The sequence below is a fragment of the Xiphophorus couchianus genome, chromosome 10 (genome assembly GCF_001444195.1).
Source record: "Xiphophorus couchianus chromosome 10, X_couchianus-1.0, whole genome shotgun sequence".
In the NCBI taxonomy this organism is placed as follows: Eukaryota; Metazoa; Chordata; class Actinopteri; order Cyprinodontiformes; family Poeciliidae; genus Xiphophorus; species Xiphophorus couchianus.
This window is the reverse complement of record NC_040237.1, coordinates 7,463,975-7,485,344: the sequence shown is the minus strand read 5'-3', so window position 1 is coordinate 7,485,344 and position 21,370 is coordinate 7,463,975. Positions and strand designations below refer to the sequence as shown.

The 21,370-nt window shown below is 37.7% G+C and overlaps 4 protein-coding genes and 1 pseudogene across 5 annotated transcripts; 1 reads left to right on the top strand and 4 right to left on the bottom strand.

The window, feature by feature from the left end:
* Positions 1–221: 221 nt before the first annotated feature.
* Positions 222–5,004, bottom strand: LOC114151929 (UDP-glucuronosyltransferase 2A3 pseudogene; annotated as a pseudogene).
* A 1,269-nt stretch (positions 5,005–6,273) lies between these two features.
* On the top strand, positions 6,274–9,685 carry LOC114152303 (endonuclease domain-containing 1 protein-like). Of its 2 annotated transcripts, none has more exons than XM_028030143.1 (3): positions 6,274–6,485; positions 6,864–7,078; positions 8,501–9,685. In XM_028030143.1, exons 2-3 carry the CDS (start codon positions 6,962–6,964, stop codon positions 9,107–9,109), a joined length of 726 nt encoding a protein of 241 aa, XP_027885944.1. In that variant the 5' UTR covers positions 6,274–6,485; positions 6,864–6,961; the 3' UTR covers positions 9,110–9,685. The 2 variants fall into 2 exon arrangements, with proteins under 2 accessions (XP_027885944.1, XP_027885943.1); XM_028030142.1 differs by having other exon boundaries at positions 6,740–7,078.
* Positions 9,686–10,262: 577 nt separating this feature from the next.
* Positions 10,263–11,265, bottom strand: LOC114152304 (DELTA-actitoxin-Ate1a-like). The gene is made up of 3 exons (XM_028030145.1): positions 11,116–11,265; positions 10,898–11,023; positions 10,263–10,811 (listed from the first exon to the last, which is right to left on the bottom strand). The coding sequence occupies exons 2-3, from the start codon at positions 10,999–11,001 to the stop codon at positions 10,361–10,363; spliced, it is 555 nt and encodes a 184-aa protein (XP_027885946.1). The 5' UTR covers positions 11,002–11,023; positions 11,116–11,265; the 3' UTR covers positions 10,263–10,360.
* Positions 11,266–11,607: 342 nt separating this feature from the next.
* On the bottom strand, positions 11,608–13,016 carry LOC114152305 (bryoporin-like). The gene is made up of 3 exons (XM_028030146.1): positions 12,883–13,016; positions 12,574–12,699; positions 11,608–12,165 (listed from the first exon to the last, which is right to left on the bottom strand). Exons 2-3 carry the CDS (start codon positions 12,675–12,677, stop codon positions 11,736–11,738), a joined length of 534 nt encoding a protein of 177 aa, XP_027885947.1. The 5' UTR covers positions 12,678–12,699; positions 12,883–13,016; the 3' UTR covers positions 11,608–11,735.
* Positions 13,017–15,407: 2,391 nt separating this feature from the next.
* plaub (plasminogen activator, urokinase b) lies at positions 15,408–20,054 on the bottom strand. Its single transcript, XM_028030246.1, has 11 exons — positions 19,913–20,054; positions 19,773–19,836; positions 19,597–19,701; positions 19,368–19,527; positions 17,823–17,920; positions 17,581–17,622; positions 17,287–17,485; positions 17,063–17,214; positions 16,792–16,932; positions 16,234–16,382; positions 15,408–16,146 (listed from the first exon to the last, which is right to left on the bottom strand). Exons 1-11 carry the CDS (start codon positions 20,018–20,020, stop codon positions 15,952–15,954), a joined length of 1,413 nt encoding a protein of 470 aa, XP_027886047.1. The 5' UTR covers positions 20,021–20,054; the 3' UTR covers positions 15,408–15,951.
* Positions 20,055–21,370: the final 1,316 nt, after the last annotated feature.

Here is a 21,370-nt window from a genome sequence, read left to right as displayed (position 1 = left end):
GATGACACCTGATGTGAAATGGGACACTGCCACCTTCTGGGTAAAATTCATAAAACTTACTTAAAAATTAAAGGCAGAGAAACAGGTGCCCGTATTAATACTATAAATATTACAGTTTATTTTAACATTAACATGATTTAACTTTATCATATCTATAGTTACACTAACACTAAAAACATTAGGAATGAAATAGATATATAAATAAAGACAAATACAGCAAATCTGATTTGTTTCTGTTTTATGTCAGTGCTTACATGTCAGGTACATATTGTTGATGGTGAGTATGCTGTAAAACAGTTACACAATTACACTATAAATAATTGCACAGTTTTTATTTAATGAATGTATGAAGTATTGCCAGCTTGCTCACAATTTGATTATTAAAGTAAATCACTTAAAACTTCAAGGCAGCTGTGACTGAACAATAATACTATCATTGATTCTAAAGCAAATGTTTCTAACACAGAATTAAGTAGCATTTGTTAGTGGATTGTTATGGATAGGACATGACATTTTAATACAGGGAAAACTTTAGCTTTACAGTGAACTTCACTCAGTGTTACTGGTGTGTTTTGGGGGCACTTCTGAAGCCGTTTGGAACAAATCCTTTGGAGACAGGATTTTAATAAGCTAAGCATACTTTTGAACAGTTGCATAAATGAAAACATTAATAATCCAGCCAACATCAGACTAATAGAGACTAACTGATCCTGCAATGACACGATGTCAGATTTAGGTGTTTACAATTCAGGAGATAACTGGTCATTCAAGTTCGTTCAAGTTCAGTGTCCAAAAAAGAAAAGAACACAACAGATTAAATGCTTCTAAAACACTGGTCCGGAAGTGTTGTAGTTCAAATAGGTGCAACTTGTGCGACGATGTTCTCTTCTAAGAGAAAAGGCTTTCTCTTTCATCCAACTCATACAAGCTGTAGTTCTTCAATGTTTTTTTATTGTCCTCTCATAAAATCCAGCAGTTAATATGCTAAACAAAGCCTGCAAGAGGTTTTGAGTGCTTTCCAAATTTCCTGAACATTTCACAGTCTGAATGTTAGACAAATCTGACAGTACCAGTATGTTTTCTGATGAACATTTGATTACATTTTTTATAACACCATAGTCTGTACAAGCGATATCAAACAGCAGTTACATCGTCACAACAACAGAGCAGTGGGGAACAGGCACTAAGAATAGACAAAATTGGAGAGGGCTGACAGGAAGTGAAAAAAAGTAAAATGAATAAATAAATGGGACCCTTGTTCCCATACTTGCCAGTTTTTATTTGTGTGGGGCATAGGAGATATCCCACTCATTGCTGCCAGATCAAACCCCACTGGAGATTTGTGTGAGTTCTGCCAACTTTTAAATAATTATTCTGCCTAGTAGTCTGGAAATGACCCTACAACCCTTTATTATTGGGCATAAACAATTGCTTCTCCAAGGTCATTGTTGTTTGATGCTTTTCTACCTTGCTTATGTTAGCACTCACCCGGATGCTAGAGCAGCAAAATGCCACGTTTATAGCTGTCAATAAGATGATAACTGACTACAGAAAGGATTTCATTTCTATGATTTTCTACTGCTTCTCCCCCTACAATAAAAACAATAAATAATGACACTCTTGGATCTATTGTGAGATTTTGCATATTTGAGAATTGATTCAATCATTTTAGAATTTGCCTAACACTAGATAATTTTTTTATATGGAAAACCTGGAAATGCAAAAGTGTATTCTTACGTTAGTTACATCACTGATCCAAGTCAAGTTAAATAAACAGCCTTCTGTTTCAGAGTGCTGACTTACTCTTGCTTAGATTTTCTCTTCCTGCTCAGCTGAAAGCAGAGGAATCGTGTGAAGCCTACCACAGCAGCTGTCAGCATCAGCAAAATTGCCAACAAGAAGACAAAAACATCCACAGAATAATAAGAATACCAAGGCATCTTATAAGACTCTGTTCGTAAATGTGCGGCTCCTTTGTATCTCATGACAAACTCTATCCAGTACACTGCAGTATCCAAAGGATGCATTGGCTTATCCCGATGGAGAGCAGACAGGCGCTTCATGTTCTTTCTGTAGGAGGAATTGTTAATGACATCTTGCACTGCTTCCAGGAAGTTTTGTCGCGTGAGCTGTGTTGCATCCACCCCCCTCGCTGCTCCTCGCGCTTCCAGTCTCAGGATGTTTTCAAACTGGTCAAACAGAAAGGGGATGCCGATGATGGGCACTCCGTGGTAGATGGACTCGTAGACACCATTAGTGCCTCCGTGGGCCACAAAAGCTTTAGTCTTTGGATGACCCAACAGGTCGTTCTGTGGCATCCACTTAACCAAAAGGGTATTGTTGCCCAAGTTGCTGGGTCGCTCACCAACATGCCTCCATATGACTTTCTGAGGAAGCTGGGCAAAAGCAGCAGCTATTTCTGAGTTGATGTCTGTTGGCAGACCTTTAACCAGTGTACCCAGAGACATCAGGAGGACACCATGCTCTCCTGAACTCTGAACAAACTCTTCCAGCTCTTTGGATAAAGGCTTGGACGGCTTGCACTGAAATCCACCAATGTAGGCAATGTTTGGCATGGTAGGCCTGGGGAATTCAAAGACAAAGTCTACCCTCATGAGCCAGATGTCTGCACCTTGAAGAAGGTGATAGAAATTCACGTCTGGACCAAAGTACTTGTATACCAGTCTATCATAGTGAGGGCACACAACAAACTTGTCAATGCATGTGTTTAGGAAATAGAACAATGTATTTTTAACTCTTTCGATAAATGTCATCTTGTCGGTCACAGGGTGTGCAGAAACTGGAACATATGAAGTTGGAGAAGGAGCCACAACAAAATGGCCTTCTCCACTGGTGATCCATTTCACATTATAAACTATTGGCAGCTTTAGTTCATGAGCCACCAGAACTCCGACAGGTAAACCTGGATCAATCAGGACCACATCAAACTGAGTATCCCGAATACTCTGCATAAGAGTCTTGTTTTCAAACATTTCCACTCCCAATAAGCTGGCCTGTTTGTGAATGTCCGACAGTGCATTTAGCATCTCCCAGTAAAACTTAACAAAGCCAGTTAATGATCCTTCCTTCTTTATTTCCAGCATTTTTATGAGAAAGTTCACAAAGAAGTCCTCCTTTTCAATGACTATGGCTTGTGGCAGTGTGACAGTAATGGTGCGATAATGTGGCGCAGATTCTTTGACATACCAACTAGTGGCTGTTCGAACAACAGTGACCTCATGGCCCTTAGCATGAAGGTTTTGGATCAGCAGGTTCATGTTGACCCAGTGGCTGCCGTCCACTGGGAACACCATAATCTTCCCTGCCTGGACACTGGTACCAGTGAGGAGGAGCACACTCAGCACCAGAAAGAAAGACACTCCTTGAAGACTCCCCATTGAAAAGCCCTGAAGAAGATAGTCACATATAAGAATTTAGAGAAAGCATACCACAGTGAATGTACAGTTTTAAACATTAATCCTTTAGCAAAGAAGACATTCCTTCTGTTTATGCTACTTGAAAGTGCTAAGGTAAAAAGAGAAAGACATTTAAGGGTGTTTGACTGACCAGCCTCAAACTGTTACAGCAAAGATGTCTTTGTGTTTATCAATTATTCTACAATCACACATTTATTTATATTTGTATAAAATGTGATAGATCAACACAAAGTATTGCATAACTGAAGTTGAACAAAAATAATTAATAATTTTACATTTTTTCCCAAAACGAAGAAAATCTGGCAAGTGTGTATCAAGTCCTGTTTACTCTAATACCTCTAAATACAATTGCATGCAATTACGTCTGTGTGTAATATAATATCAGTAATAATTCAGCCGTTCAATGAATGCTTCAGATGTGTAGAGAACATTGGTGAACAAACAGCATCATGTGGCCCTTTTCCACTAGTGCCTAGTCAGTGCAGCTCGACTCAGCTCTCCATGGGTTAAAAGGGTTTTCCATTAGTAATGTCTACATGTTACCGGCCTTGTTTTTTAGAACCTACTTCGCTGGGATTCCATTCATGCAGAGTCGGACTGCAAAGGTGGCATCAGGAGACTGTCGGTCACTGATTGGCCAGGTGTGCAAAGGTGATAGAAACATTCCCCCAAAGACCATCAGACAAAAAACAATCAATTTAGGGGGATGAATACAAATGGAAAGCAACTTTTTAGACCGTAATCCCACTGAAATACATTAAAGCTTTTAGTGTTTGGTATAATAAAACTACGGAAAGTTTCAAGTGGTATGAATACTTTTTAATTGCACTGTACAAATCAATCAAAACTAACAGTGTATAATATATTAAATGAACAATTACACTGTAGAACTGAGAAAGATCAATGGACATCTGGAAATTATTAACATGTTTATTTCCGTGTGCATGAGAAACATTTTAGTGGTATAGGAATGCAAGATTTTCCTTAACCTTGACTCCTACGTATAAAGCTCAGCTGCAGTTTTTCAAACCCTTCAGATATACTTGTACCAAGAAAGTTGCTGTTCTAATTCTGTTTCAGTGTGAGTTTCAAAATCAGGATGTTTACACAAAACAGACATAGCTTTGAGGTTATATATGGCACATAATCTAGGGAAACACACAGTAGTTGCTCAATAAATCAAAGTCCAGTAGAACACATGTTCTCACTAATGCTTGGTGTTAGTTTAGTCTCTAATCTCAAAATGTGTCCTCAAGAAACTTGATCTGAAACTATTGCATTTAAAACAATTATTCCCCGAGACCATAATTTTTCTGTTTGCAGGTCTGATCTTTAGGAAGTTAGAAAGAGGAAACTCTACCCTGAATCGTATCTATTGTATGAGTTATGTTAACATGTTGCAAAGAAAGTGTTGTAACCTACCTCGCAGCTCTAACACACCAGAGGAAATGTACGTTTGGTTCTCTCAGGACAAAAAGGTCTCAGTGCCTGTGCTGTGCAGAATTTAAGTCCTGATTATTGTGGTACATAAGAAGTGTGGGAGGGGTACGTGAGGACTGGACTTCAAGTTCATCTGTGTGAGTTTGAATTCGAGGAAAAGGAAACATTCTGCCAAGAGCACCCGCCCTCCAAGTATCAAAGGTTCATAAAAAATGCAGATTCCTTAAAAATGCTATGGTTTTCCTTATTGAAAAATTCCCTTTTTCAAAAGAGGGAATTATTCTTCAGTTGGTAACAAAATGTTCCCAGAATATTTCTGGAAGTTGCTAACGTTATGGAACTCTGATTATTAACAGATGCTAACATAGTTCCATACCATATGAGAAAGAAATGTCCTTTTTTTCCCTTTTATTTATTTAGAAAATGCAGGAAATAATAGCCACCACATTAATTTTGTCACAGTAAACCCAATAATTATACATTTATCCAACTGATTACAGAATATTTCAAAACCTGAAATTATATGATACGTCTTACTTTTTAATACTAGGAAAGTCCTATTGAATGTGGAGAAAAAAAACAGTGTTAGGTTAATTTCAAGACACAAGAGGGCACTGTGAACCAATTAATGATGAGTGTTTTCACCTGAATAGATGGAAAAATGCTTCGTGGTGTGTTAGATGAACAAATTTGACTCTTGGGAGTTGTAAAGTAATTAGAATGGTGAGTAAAGGTAGAGAACTCTCAACACTCAGCACCTGTACGGTATAACTGTCTTAGAGGAATAGATCGGTCACTAGGTAGACCAGGAGAGCAAAAGAGTTAGATGGGGTGGATTTCCATTACGAGAGGTGGTCATAGCATTCAAGGGGTAGCTTTCAAGGTATGCCTAAATCCACATCTCCCGATCAAATTACACTTACATCCAATCACTCTGGGTGCCAAACTGTCTTAACAACATATTTGACTTGTCCGTGTACAATGTCAGGTGCTCACTGTGCTCCTTCCACAAAGCATTTCAGTACAGGCACATAGTCCTACTATATAGCACAATCAGCTAACTATGCATGGAGGACCAAAAACTGAAATGCTATATATATTTGACTTCGTAATCTGTCTTAAAATTGAGCCTCTGTCTCTTTAAAAACTCCTGCTCCTCCTGAAACTCTGCCTTCAGGAAGTCCTCATAACATTGCTCCTCTAGAGACCTTTTAACTGCGTTTTTACCAGCGTTGTGCTGAGAAGTAGCTCATATGATGAGATCACTGCGACAGACTGGCGACCTGTCCAGGGTGTACCCCGCCTCTCGCCCGGAACGTAGCTGGAGATAGGCGCCAGCAACCCTCCCGACCCCATTAGGGACAAGGGTGAACAGACAATGGATGGATGGATGATGAGATCAGCAGGTGTGCAATTGCGTCAGGTACTCGCTAATTGCTGCTGACTAGTCTGAACGGGCTGAGTGGAGGAGCTGCGTGGGGTCGGGAGGAGGCATGCTCTGTGAGGCGGAAACTGCAACTCCGAGGAGGAGCTGCACCTCAAAGTAGTCCTCGGTCCGGATTGAAGGATTTCTTAAGCATTGAAGGAAGAATCAAAGCAACGTCGCAGGTATATTTTTGATGAGAGAATAACATTATAACATAACGTGATTTAAAGCACAAAAAAGTTGATTTTACAAAATACTGCCCCTTTATGGCACTTTCTTGGAGTCTCCATATTTCTTTTTTGTTTTGGATTTGTGCAAACGTCCTAACTAATAAAATTTTATTATTGTGGAAAGTGACATTTACACAAATAACTCTGTTCAAATAAAAAGGCATTTGGAGAAAGTCATATTGAAACTTGTTTCTGCTTTCATTCAGAGGTCATGTGTTTGTAAAACAGGAACATGCTCTTAGTTGATTCCTGACTCTGTGTGAAAGCAGATGAAAATGACAGGTTTGTGCACAAATCTGGTTCTTCTGGCCTTCATCTCTGCCTCTGTAGCTGATGTTGGAGACTTCACCCCGTGCTTGCAATTTTTCTACAAATCCTGGCCCCCAAAGGGCCTGGCTGGGACTCCGATCTGCCAACGTTACAACAACATGTACCGGTTTGCCACGTTATACAGTCGACCTCGCCGTTCAGCATGGTTTTCAGCTTATTTGTACTCTGTACCAACTGGGAAAAGGCCCAAAGCTTCCTGGAAATATGAGCCACAGGTAAGTAAGTTCGAATTCACATTTTCAGTTCTCTGCTTTTGATAGGATGAGAAGTTGTATACTGTACAAGAAGTGGTGTCCCTAAGTATCAAAGATTTTGACAGGAGAAACGGGTGCCTCCTGGTTTACTAGTTTAAAACTCGTATCTGAAAAGCCTAAAAAATTCTCTTTAGTTTCTAAAGGTCCAATTTTAGTTCACTTAGCTAATAATTTTCAGTGTTTTTCAGAATCTAAAGAAATATAGGACAGACATCTGGAAAAGGAGAAGTGATATCCGTGTTTTCACAGTCAGCAAGTTTATGCAAATAACCCTGTACTATTTTTTTTGTCTGTTAAACTGCTGTACTGAATGTTTAGTTCTTTTATCTACAATGGCCCTAAACTCTGTCATAGAATGCTACTAGTCTTTCCTTTGAAGATCCTAAGTTTTTAATAAATTAATGCTTCCTTTCTCAGTTTATTAGCTTCCTTTTAGTTTTTTTCTTAAAATTTCAGGTATAACACTTTCACGTTGTGAAATAACACATTATTTTGAGGTTTGGTAATCTCAGAGGTTATTACCAAACATAAAAGTTATTGTTCCAAATATTATAAAACAGAAAACAGACAAGTGAGTTACTGATACTTTATATAAAAACCCTAATCAGCAAAAGAAAAAAAAAAACCCTGGTGTGGTGCCATTTCCTTTTTTTAACAAAAACATTAAGATTCTGGAATCGCTAAATCATTTGGATAATAAAATAACAAAAAGACAAGTTCAAATAAGTACCTCTTTGACTATGTACATCTAGACGAAAAATCTGATTTTAAAAAAGGGAAAGTGGACTTTTTGTGGGTCAGTGAATGGTAAAAAAACAGTCAACTTTTTCTCTTTTTTTTAAACTGTTGTTTTATATCAACCATTCTGAGAAGCTGGATTTAGACCAGAGAATAAGTCAATCAAGACACAGTGAGTAGTGCAAAAATGCAGACATAATTGCAAAACTGAACATAGAAATTTGGAATTTTGTTTCATTGGGTGATTTGTGGATTTGTACTGATCAACTTGGTGTTTCCAACAATCTTATGGTTACCTCTGAAAGGATCTGTGCATATTTTTTTTGTCTCACAATCAAAATGGGCCTGACAAAGAATGTGAGGGTTGAAGTTAACCCATCAACATCCCACCCATAATCCATCTCTAGAGGTAGTAGCAAATGTGTATCTACCATGGGGCTGCAGAAAGTGTGACATAGTCATATGATACAAAGCAAAGACAGAAGCAAGAGTAGAAGCATCTCCATCAATTCCTAGAAATGGATTATCAGCGAGTAAAGCAGATAAAGAAAATCCAGCGTCACTTACATTTCAATTACACATTCAAATATGTCTTATTCATGTAATTTTTCTGAAACATTTTTTCCCTTTTTGGTTCATGAACAGTTAGCCTACCCTTCAGCAGATGGCAACATGGTCCCCTTCTTGCCTGGACCAGTTGACATGAACATCGTGGAGAGCCAAGCAGTAAACCTGGACTACATCAACTCCACCTTCTCTCGTGGCCACCTAAACCCTAGTCTTCATCACCAGACTTACCAGTGCCGGTCTGCCACATTCACCCTCACCAATGTGGTTCCTCAGAAGAGATGGTCAAATGATGGACCTTGGGAAGTCCTAGAGCTTACTGTCAACAAGACCATGGCAACCTACTGCCTTGGAGAAGCCTACATAGTGACAGGCATCATGCCCTACCAGAAAGAAGAGCACTGGATGAAGAATCGGGTGGCAGTGCCAGAATACCTCTGGTCTGCATACTGCTGCCCAAATTACAACCAGAGTATTCCTGACAGACTGAAAGACGCCTTTCCGACCTTCGCTGCTATTGGACGCAATGACCCCAACAGCACAGAGGAGATTGTTCCAATAGACAAGACGGCTAAGAAAGAGTACAGGGGATATGATGTGAAACAGATGTCTCTAGACTCGCTTGAGATGTACCTGAAGGACAGATTCAATACAGTCATCAGTGTTTTTAATGAACAATGTGGTTAATCAGATTACATGCTAGTAAAAATGATTGTTCTGATGTGAATTTTATTTAACTGAAGACCTAAAACTGATATGCCTCGTATTAACTAATGTTAATAAGAGACATTTTCTGTCTTGTAACTTAAACTCACTGTTAACTGAGTGTCAGAATCTCCATCAACTGCCTGTGATACTGTGGTTCCACCTATAATGACACCACAAAGTCCTTCAGACAAGGAGCTGGGATGATCCAACCATCCCAGCTCCTTGTCAGATGCTTAATTTGCTGCATTTTGTTTTCTTACAGAAAATTGCTACCTTATAAACGACGTCTGCAAACTTACCACTAGATGGAGTCGCGGAGCTGTATGTGTGATGGCATTCTCACTCAGATTTTTTTTATATATAATTTCCTTACTGGTAAAATGAATAGTTGAATGAATAAACTTTCTGTTTAAAGAAAAAATGTCCACTTCACTATCTGTGAGCCTTTTTTCTACATTATGAGTTTGTTTGTTTTTTTGGGAGGGTGGAGGGGTTGTTTTTGGAAGAGAGGCACAGATGCTGCACTCAAAATAAACATGCAGCACTCAAAGTTCAGTATGATAGTACTGAGGTGTTATTTACAAGAAATTATAAAGCAGAGGTATCCTGACTTTTTTATTGTTCTTGAAATACAAAGGGGTAATTTAGTCACAGACAGGTAGCAAACATTTGAAGAAGTAATGGATGATTTTTTTGTTTTTAAGCATTTGGTGTTAAAATGACAAATTCTGACCTTGAACAGTCATCCATTTTTTAAACTGTATACACCAAACCAAAACAAAAGTAGTTTTAGTCCCAAAATTTACACGTTTTTTAAAATTATGATCATGCAACCATTTGTTGGCATGTCTGGATGCAGCTACAACAGCATTACATTCAGATTGATGGCACATTATTATTTGCCTTCAAGTAGACTGTTCAGACTGTCTTATTAAAAGGTCTTTATTTAAAAAAAAAAAAAAAAACACAACTGGAGAAAATGAACTTTCACATTGAAAGTATTTGTTTATTTGATTGTTTATACATTTTTAAATATGCAGGAGAGAACTATGTTGACAGAAATAAACCTGTTAAATTTTATTTTATTTTGTTTGTTTCTTTCTCCCTTTGGCAGAAATAAATACAACTGATGCTTTGAGTAGTTATGCTTTTATTGCATGAACAGGTATAATATTAGCACAGGTTTACACAGAGCTGACCATGTCTAACATGAACTTTTTTTTAATATAATTAGTTGGTGCACTGTGCCATTTGGGTGAAAAGCTTGTCCCAGATTTCCACCTTCAGTATGGCCCTACCCATGGGGGACATGGTGGCCCTGATGTCCACGTTGCTGCCCTCAAAGAGGATCCCACTGCCATTGGACTCCTGCCGGACAAAGCCTGTCTGCTCCTTGTTGTAGTACATCTCTTTGTAGAGGTTCACATTGCATTCTTTGCCCACATTGTAAATTCCCACAGCCACCCAGTTTTTGTACATGTTGTAGTCGTATGGCACAGAGAACATTATTGCTATAATCTCTTTGGCACTGTTGGCTGATCGGCCAAACAGCTCATAGGTCAGCACGCCTACAGCACCTGTCGCTTTTCCGCAGTCTTTGGAGAAGTTGCAGACTTCTGTCTTCTGTGGGCGAACAGTGGGCTGGGGAGGGCTGTGGACGCTGCCATTGTCTAAGAAAACCCTTTGCAGAAACAAAAGTCATTAAAAAAATCAGTTTTTTTTTTTACTTTAGGGGTAGGAAGCTAACTGTACCTATTTTGAACTTACTTGGGGTTAACAAGGCAGTAATTGTTGCTAAGGTTGGTGATCTCAATGGTGACATTTCTTCTGCTTTTGAGGTTGGCAGCCACAGCCTCTGCTGATTCACTCATTGTTTTGTTTTCAAGTGTTTAACTACAGATCAAACAGACATGCAGTTACTAATAATCAATTCACTAACCAGAAAAACTACTTCTCAGTAAGTTTAAGAAGCAAAGAGGGCTTACCTGTCTGTGCCAGTGGTGTGTTGCTCGCTTGTGCGATGTCGTATTTGAATCCCAGACTCTAGTGTTCAGGTAAATCTTACTGGGGAATGTGAGACAACCCACCATGTCTCCACCCACAGCAGATTCCCAACTGTGTTCCGCCCTGTCTCAGACTTCATTAATCAGGTATTTCTAACGATGCACACAGAAAATAGGTGTAGCTCAATGTGGTTTTTCTTGTTTTAACTGTATTGTCTTGGCAAGGTATGACACTGTTGAGTTTGCCTCATAGTGACTCCCTCTCAGACTAGAAAACCACACCCGTTTCTTTTGTCTTACTTCAATTTTTTATTTTGTTTGTTTCCATGGTGATCATCTTATAATCCATTGCAGTCATCCTGTCAAACGACTGTGTTGCACACAGCTTCTGATTTTAACTTATTAGTTTGCATTTGAATAGCAATTTTTTGTCAAAGAAAAAAGGACTGCCAACAAAGCAAAATAGACAAGAAGTGAATTAGATTATTTTTTACTTTTATTTTTTTAAAGCACTCATAATGACAGGAATCAACAATCAGGAATGTCAACTATAATGCTTTCAAATGATGTGACCTGTTCATTTTGACAGCATTGCAAATAGTTCATCTGCCCATCTTGTCATACAGCTCAACTTTGATGATCGCCTTTCCATTATCAGACATGCAGGCCCTCACGTCCAGATTCTTGCCCTGGAAGACCACTCCGGAGCCATTGGCCTCTTGGCGCAAAAAGTTGGTGAAATCCTTGCCTTTGTACATTGTGTCGAACAGCTTGTTATCGCAGGCGCGCGTGTTCTCGAAGATGCCCACGCCAAGCCAGTTCTTGTAGAGGTTGTAGTCGAAAGGCACAGAGAACATGATGGCCATCAGCTCGCTGCAGCGTTGGTCACGCATGTTAAACAGCTCGTAGGTCAGGACGCCCACGGCTCCTGACGCTGTGTTGTCGTCCTTGGTGAAGGAGCACACCTCTGTCTTGGTGGTGCGCACAGTGGGCTGCGGGGGGCTGAATGGGAAGCCACTCTCCATGTGAACCCTGAAAGGAATAGAAAAGAAGTCATGAGTCATTTCATCAAAAGTAATAGAAAATCTATTGAAATCCAGCAAAGAATGTAATTGAATAATGAAAGGTAAATCCTAAATTTTCATAATATAACCCCCCCCACCCCCACCCCCAAGACAATCACAAATTCACTTACTAATTAAAAATAGATAATAAAAAATAAACATGCACAAATATATGAAAAACTGAGAAAACACCCCAGATTTGTAAATCAACAGACAGTTGAAACAAAACAGGTACGCAAAATAACTTGCAAAAAGAAAAAAAAAAAGCTGAAAAACCCAAGAAATGAGACCTCCAATGAGCCATGAACAAATGTTTGACTGTATTTAAGATGCAGATCATGGAGGAAACTACTGGCCGTCTTTCAGAGGTTCTTACTTTGGATTGACGAGACAGTAAATAGTACTGACGTTGGTGATCTCCATGGTGCAGTTACGGTTAGTGGTGAGGGTCACGGAGTGGGACTCTGCAGTCTCAGGCATGGTGGTGGCTGCTCAGGAACGACTACAAGGAAACAATTCAGATGAGAAGCTGAAGCAGAGAGCAGCCAGGACACCATACATTACGGAAAGTTATTCACAAAGAGCCACAAAAAACTCCACAAGGTATTACCACAAGAGCATATTTAGTGTTTGATAAATACGATACAAAAAAAAAGAATAAATATTTCAAAATAAGAGCACTTACTTCAGGTAATATGGCACTCGTGGGATGGCAGAGAGTCCTCTGAAAAGAGAGTCAAGCTTGGTTTAGAGACGAGCTTGAAGTCACACCCACTTAGACACACCTCATCTGCGGCAAGGTGTGTTTCTGTAGTCCTGCACTGCAGCACCAGGAATGTTACTCCCAGTGTTACGTCTGGGGAGTCTTGAAAATAACAGGTATATCCAAAATAACTAGAAAAGCAAAACAGCAGAAGTTAAGGACAAGAATGCACTTTAATCATTGGGGCCTTGCAGGACATCTTGCAACAAAACATTACAGATAAAGCAATAAAGGTTAGGTCACTAAAGTGGACAAAATGCTGTGTTATTATGATTAATGCAGATGGAATAAAATTTTAAAAGATGGGAGAGTATTTGTTGTAAAAAAAAAAATAACTGTGAAAGGAAAGCATTAGAAACAACAATTCTACCATGTTAAGAAAATAAAGGTAAAAATGTTTGTCCCAAAGGATGGGAGCAACTGAACAAAATAGTCTGAGCCCCACCCAAAATATCCAGTGAGAAAGTTAGACTAGTCATTCAGACGAGTCTGTCTGGATAACCGTCAAACAACGGTGATGAATATTAGTTTTCAGTGTGTTCTTTCCCGCATGGATTAACTTTGTTTAATCACAAATGAATCATAATGCATACATAAATTATGAATCATGAAAACTTCAACAGTTTTTTTAAAACGTTGAATGTATGAACTGATTATGTTGGGTGGGTGCAGCAGCCTGTCCCTGTTTGCCAAATCTAGAGATCAGCAAGGACTCATGAGTTCATCTGTCCAGCAAACCTGTTCTGAAACTTTTTCTGAGCTCATGGAAACTTTTAGGCTCCTCTGCAATCACCACAACTATAGAGAGTCTTGAAAATAACAAGTATATCCAAAATAACTAGAAAAGCAAAGCAGCAGAAGAAACATGTATTACAACTGATGCAAAATAAACATGGAAAAATACAAAACCAGACAAACCATAAATCTCCATAAAAATATTTAAAAATACACAAACAGGAATAACACATGCACAAAGAGACAAAAATACAGGATACTTTTAAAAGGGAAAAGACACAGAGGGATGCAAAAAAGCTAACAGAAAACACGCAGACAAAAGCAAGATAAAAAGAAGCTAAATTTGTGAATGTCACAATATGAAGTAAAGCCATGACTTAAAACAAACCTTTAAGAGAAGAAATGCATCAGATAAATATTTTATTTAGGCAGAAATGAGGACAGGAGATTTAAAATGGTCAAAAAGACAAAAAAAAGAGAAACAAAACAAAAAAAACATAGAGACAAATAAACTACAAGCAGGAATTCACAGACACACAGTAGAACTGTAAAAACAAACAAACGATAAAACCTCAATGTGATGGAAATAAAACCCAAATATATGACAGTGTGTGAATACATTAAATTTCTTTATGTGAAATGTATCCACCTATTCTGCACACACAGGTGACAACAGCTAAACCTGGTGACAGACATAAAGTGTAGCAACCAAACCTGTGGATAATTTGCATATAACAGACATAAAATACAATAGAAAATTATAATTCTGATGAAGCTTAAATATTTGCCAGGAAATTGTTAATATGACACAAAACTACTGCAATATTAGTATTTTTTTTTCCCAACAACTGGATTAAAGTTGTTTCTTATTGTGGGCTTCTGCTCAAACTGTAATTACGTCCTGGCATTTTGTGTGTATTTTGTTACAACTTTAGCACCATCTGGTGGTGCTATTTTTCTACTTGAATTCAAAAAAGGTAAAAGGTTATATCCTGGTTCTGGTTCTGTTCAAAGGGAGTCGTGACCCTCGACTGTTACCATCCTCTTGCACTGGAGAGCATTTAGCTGAAGAATCACACAACACGGTTTACCCCAGATAATAACTTGCTGTGTCCGGTGGCAGAGGTGCTGGGGCCGTCATCCAGCAGCCTACAATAATTATACGTTTCTAAAGATGACATAAAATTTAAGAATATGCTATTGGAATATATTATTAACAATACCTAAAAATCAACTTTAAAGTCTTAACAAAAGGAAGAATAAATAAATACAAATTTTTTGTACTTCAGTTGTTTCATCCTTATTTAAGTGTCACTTTATTTGCTGAAGTTGTTGGTGTGTAGATTGGTAAAGATGGCCAATAAAAAAATACACCTGTTATTACAAACTAACCATTCTATTTTGCCATTGTGCTTCCAACCAAGAGACTCTTTAATACTGTTACCGGTGTAGAGAAAATTATTTAATAAATAAACAAATTATGCTTAGCCTGATGGGGGGGGGCAAGTAAAGCCTGGTGGCCCACTCAACATTCAGCTGTCACTCTATGTCCTGACGACTGTTTTAATGTGAAGCCACTATCACTCTTGTCAGTCTTTGATAACATGCTATGCTTCGTTTTGACCACAGGGTGGCAAAGTTGTGTAACGAATCATTACAATAACAAACACTGATTCCTTGATGAAGGCACTAAAGATGTTTTGCTTTCATTCTGTTTTTAAGAAGACAGAAGCAGTAACTCATTTAATTTCAATTCAACTTTATTAAAGCTACAGTGCCCTGATTCATTTACAGACATAGACAACATCAAATTATCAGTGTAAAAATTGTATTTGCTTAAAGGAAGATCATATCATGAAGCAAAATTACAGGCACAATTAAGAAAAAATAAATACACAACTTTTATTCCTCATCAGAGGTATAAAAGTTAACACCAACACGTTTTATCACATATACTGTATCAGAAGAGAATTTGCTCTTGCTTTGTTTCTATTTTACCTGAAATATATAAAAGACAGAGAAAAGTAACACTCAACACTGAGTGAACTGAGTCATACAAGTGCTGATTAGATGGAATAATAAAAACTGATTAATATAAACAGAAACACAAAAGTATTTTCTATATCTTTCAGTCAAGCTTATGAAGTAGTTCAGCTTAAGTTGTTTTACAGCTCAGAAATCCCCAGCAGTTGTCATTTTGCTTTATCAATAACAATCTTTGTTATTCTCCAAATAATTTGTGGCCTGAGCTTTAAATCATTTCTGAGGGAACATGGTTCCAGTAGTGATGGTAGACAGATTTGTCTTTTCTTCTATCCATTTGTTATAATTGGTAACTCTGGTATAAACACCAGGTTTATTTTCCTTTGCACATCCGTCTCCCCAGCTAATAATTCCAAAGAGGAAGAGAGTGTTGTTGACTTTGCAGACCAGTGGTCCTCCTGAGTCACCCTGTCAGACAGAGGCAGACAGTTTTAATGGGAACAAACATCATGTGTGGGAGAAATTCTCAAGTCAGCTATGGACACGCTCAAATACCTCACAGGCATCCTGGCTCCAGTCGGGACGTGCAGCACAAAACATGTTGTTGTTGACCATATTTCCATAATAATCCTTCTGTTGACACACATCATCAGCGAGGAGGTTCACCTGAGCCTCCCTGAGGTACTGAGAATTATACCATAACCCTGCAAAGTAAAGGAACAGATAAGACATTGCACAATAAAAACGGTATAATTTTACGACAGTACATCAATCTTGTATCTTTGTTTTAACATGCAGCCATCCAAAAAATAGCATTTCCATGACTATCAACACAATCCGAAGAAATATTAAGTTCATTCAAGGATGCAGTTGCTTTAAAAAAAATTTTTTTTAAATGTTCCTGAGGTCATACTATTGAGATACTGATACTGATGAGAATGACAAAATGCCTGTTGTTATAGAGGTGATTAGACTCAAGATGACCAACCAATCAAGTGCTGATTGACTTTTCAAGAAGAAAAAGCAAAGATTGTTTTTCCATGGCTGTTCTGACAGCCTCGCAACAGTTAGTCTTTACACGTAGAAGAACAAGGTATATCAAACTCTCTTCACCAGATTTCTCCTTCCCATATCCAGCAATCTCGCAGGTGATCCCTGGCGGGAGGCTTTGCAGAGGCGGTGGGAGGCAGACAGTCTTTACCGAGTTAGTCTCTTCAGCACACTTTCCATGATTGGCCACCAACTTCATCAAAGCTGAGAGAAATCAGCAAAAAAAGACAGTTTGTTGTATTTAAGATGGCAAGCTTTCTTTAGGTAAGTTAGAATTTATGTTGTTGGCTGTTTTTCTTTAGGAGGTTTTTGTAGCAAATAGATCCATTCATACCAATGTCATTGTTATAGCTTTGATCAGTGTTGTTAAATTGTTCATGGATGAAGATTTGCTCCACTCTGAAGGTTTGCTCCACTGTTGGGTCACTCTCGTTGATCGCATTTTTTCCCAGCGTGACAGAGAAGCGTTGATGCCTCATCTGAGAGCTAACACACAAACATACAACAAAAAAATCTGTAATTTCTTGGCACCGGCTCTGTTTATAGTAACTTTCCTACCCTTCAGGGAAGCAGTGGGCAGCTGTGATGACCCAGCAGGCAGATATCAGACTTCCCCCACAGCGGAAAACATTCTGATTCGATTTGCTACGCCAGAAGATAGCAGCGATCCATGGGTGAGATTCCACAGTAGAAACTGTTCCACCCACAATCTTTGTCTGCCTTTGTATAGTCCGCTGGCCACATGTCAGCTCTGCAGCTGGGAAGGAAGCCAAATCCAAAACTGTTGTTGGAAAACACATACATGACCAGAAAAAGAAAACAAAAAAAAAACCATTTGCATTAGGAGCTTACATGCTTGCGGCATGGTGGGTGAAATTGAAGGTGCAGGTGTGACTGTAAGATTGAAAAGATTTTTTTTTCAAACTTTTGGACCATGCACCTTATATATATCTGAAACATCCTAATTTATTAAGATATTTTCCAAATCTTTCTTAGAAAAAAAAATCTGAACTTGTCTAAGAGATTCAAGACCTACATCAAATCTGATGCATGTGAATAAAAACATATTCTCATTTCAGGAAGAACATACTTACAGGATTTGACGTCACAATGTGGGATATCACAATATTCCTGGACTAGCTGGTGGTTTTTTTGAACGTTACACCATGGGCGTAGTCTGTACTGAATATTTCTGAAAGAAAAACACTGTCAAGAACCAACAAACAATAAATATCTTTGGCATAAAATTGACAATTTGACTGAAAAGGCCATGTGAAAACGTATGCATCCTCAGTAAGTATTTGGATGCTAAGATCTTCTCAGGAAGTTTCTAAGTTCTTATTGAATATGTCAAGTAAAGTGGAGTTTGGCCTCCCTCTCATGGAAGTTCAGAAAGTAATTAGCACTTCAATATAATCACAGTAACATGCAACAGATTTGTCAGCCTAAAGCAGTTATTGGGTGAGTAAACTATTTCATACAATAAACCAGTAATTGCCATAAAATTGGCAATAGATAGAAAGTTAGTCTTTCGAAAGACTCATGAGTTGATAGTTGATCATTTGAGTTACTAAAGTAATGACAATAATATATTTACAAATTAAAATTAAACCAGGCTGAAACTGAGTAATACCACTACATGTTAATTAAAAAATTGGTTAAAGACCAATATACAACTTAGTTGACATAAATGCAAAATTTGGAACTTACATACAAAAGTGTGTTGTTATTCTGATGCAAAATCTACAAAACATCTATGGGAAATAGAATTACAATTATTAAAAGTAACTAAGAGCAGGTATTGGTTTACAACCATTCTGATTTTGACCTACTCTACATTCACTAACATTGTTCTTAGGGCTCTTGGATTAAGGCATCTGGCTGGTTTAGATCATTTTTGTCTGACAAATTCCAGTTTATTCATGTTAACACTAATCCCAGTGAGGTATGTGGAGCACTGCAAATTCTCCAAATTATACATGCCTCTACTTGATAAAATTGTGTTCCATTATTGCGGTGATGTTACGCAGATGTATTAATCAGGTATATACAAATACATTTATCCATAAAGCCTAATCCAAACATCCACTCTCACCTGATACTTGCTCTAGAGAAGGGATTGCTGCAAATTCATATTGTTTCACTGCAATTGACCTAATTTCCAAAGATAGATAAACTTTTTACCACCCGGCATTACAAACACAACTGATTTGCTTTGTGTTATTATATAGGACCAAACTGGATCTAAGTGAATTTAAATCTGTATCATTGGATTGCATTAATTTTATTAAATCAAACAGTATATTTCAGGATATGACCTGACTCTGTTTGTTTTGTGAGGCGTCTTCTTGACATGACATTTATTATTAATTAGTGCTAAATATGTGAACTGGACTAAAACATTAAATGTTGCAAGTAAAGTCAGGTATGTAACAACAAGCATTCAGTTAAACTGCTGTGTTTGACCTATATTCTACCGAAAGTGATTCAGTGAATCATGACAATCCTTCCTTTTTGTTAGATGTATGACTAAATGCATTACAAAGACCAGTAGCACACTATTTCCTTGTAAGATATTAATTGTTTTGTTATTTGTATGAGAATAGAGACAGATGTTTAACATTCAAGCCATAGACCACCTGCAGTAGTTGTGTCTTCCAGAGTGAAGGTCTGAGGACAGGTAACGATCCCTGGTGTGTAAATCCCAGATCTTGCATGTTTTTCCACTGACTGATTTTGAAACAGTCCCTTTGTAGTTTAACCCGATCCCTTCATAGCAGCTGTCACCTTTCGCTATAACTACAGACACAAGTGATTAAAATGTGAACTGGCATCACTGAAGTTTAGCTTGAAAAATCAGCTTCTCACCTGTTTCACAGTGTCTCCCAGAAAAACCATCAGGGCACTTACAAAACAAGTGTTCACCGGTGACCAATGAAGGGACAGACATCCCACCGTTGAGACAGATCCCATCTACAAGATGAAATGACACACTTAATGCTCAGGAAGCAAAATCAAGAAATCTTAATAAAGGATCTATTTACTGGAACTGTCAGAAGAAGGCAGGAAAGCACCAATGTTTCTTCTTCTTCCATGCCTCGACTGGCCCTGAAAATATTATTAATCAGTCAATACCGAAAAGACAAGTAAAATTTGACTTCAGATAAGTTAAAAATGTCCTTACCACTTCAGCTAAAGGAAGGGCTATCAGCAAGCTTAAGAAAACACCTGGACTCCTTGTGTTTATCATGGTTCTTGAGTGCAGTGGGTGAAATCCAAACAGACTCTGCATGTGTGTTCTTGCAGAAGGTTTTGTGTGGGACTTTGGTTTTCTCTGTTTTATGCCTGAAAGAGACTGAACTCTGATTGGCTGACAGCTGTTAAACAGCTGGCTGGCCCACTAGGTTTTCTGGTGAAGAAATCACAGTTTACAAGGTTTTTGAATTAGTCACCAGAGTTCACCCACATAGTTTCTTCTCAAAATATATATTAATTACTATATTATGACTGAAACAATCCAGCATCTGTTTAAATGACTAATGAACAAATTATGGATTATATGAAAATAGGTTGGCAATTAGAAAATCACAAAGTATTTTATTCATTATGGTCTACTAGTCTACTGAATGTAGGTTTTTACGCAATGTACAAGCAATATGTTAGGTAACTGTGACTACTCTGTACACTTCTAATGACTACATTAGAAATAAATAGTTTTGGTCTTCTGCAATGGGTGTGTACTATCCGTCCACTGACAGAGATTACAATCAGAGAGGGATTGATGAAGATATCTTAGTGCTGCTTTGTTAAGCAGTATTAGTGTAGTTGACGTGAAAGAAGTGAATGTGTGAGACCATTAAATATATATTTAATATCAGTCACACTCATAACCCAATATAGTTACAAAATATTGCATAATTATTCACCCCCTTTCCTCTTCCACATTTTGTCTGGTTACAACTTACAATTACAAACCGTAATGTGTCAAGAAAATCCGAGCTCATCCCACTTCCCCATGCTGGAGATTTTAGTTTAACAGTAATAATAAATAAAGTTATCTTTAAAATGAATCACTCAAGTGACATCAAGGCCCAGCAGTAGACTTAAGTGTCAATAAAGTTAGTTTAACAGTAATAATAAATAAAGTTATCTTTAAAATGAATCACTCAAGTGACATCAAGGCCCAACATTAGACTTAAGTGTCAATAAAATAAATCTAGTTGTGTGTGTTGTTTTTGTCTCATGCAAACTTTGCTTTAATTCTACTTTTTTCTATCTAATCATAAGAAATCATAGTCAGTCAGAGAGAGTCATTAAACAGGAAAAGCAGGTTTCCTGGAAAAAGAGGAAGTTTCCAGCCTGCAGATTTATAAAAATAGCTGAGACTATTTCTTAGTTTAAAGCATGAAAGTTTTAAAGAATGAAATCTAAACATTATTAGTAATTGGATAAGATTCAAAGTAAAATACTTATATTAATATTGGTTTAATTGTAATAATACTTACACTTACATTTGTGAGAACACTTACAAGAAAAACAAGTAACTGTAACTTTAGTAGTAAATAATTAGAATCATGTATTATTCTTGGTTTCTTTTCAGAAAAACATCTGTAATAACTCACATTAAGATTATAATAAATAT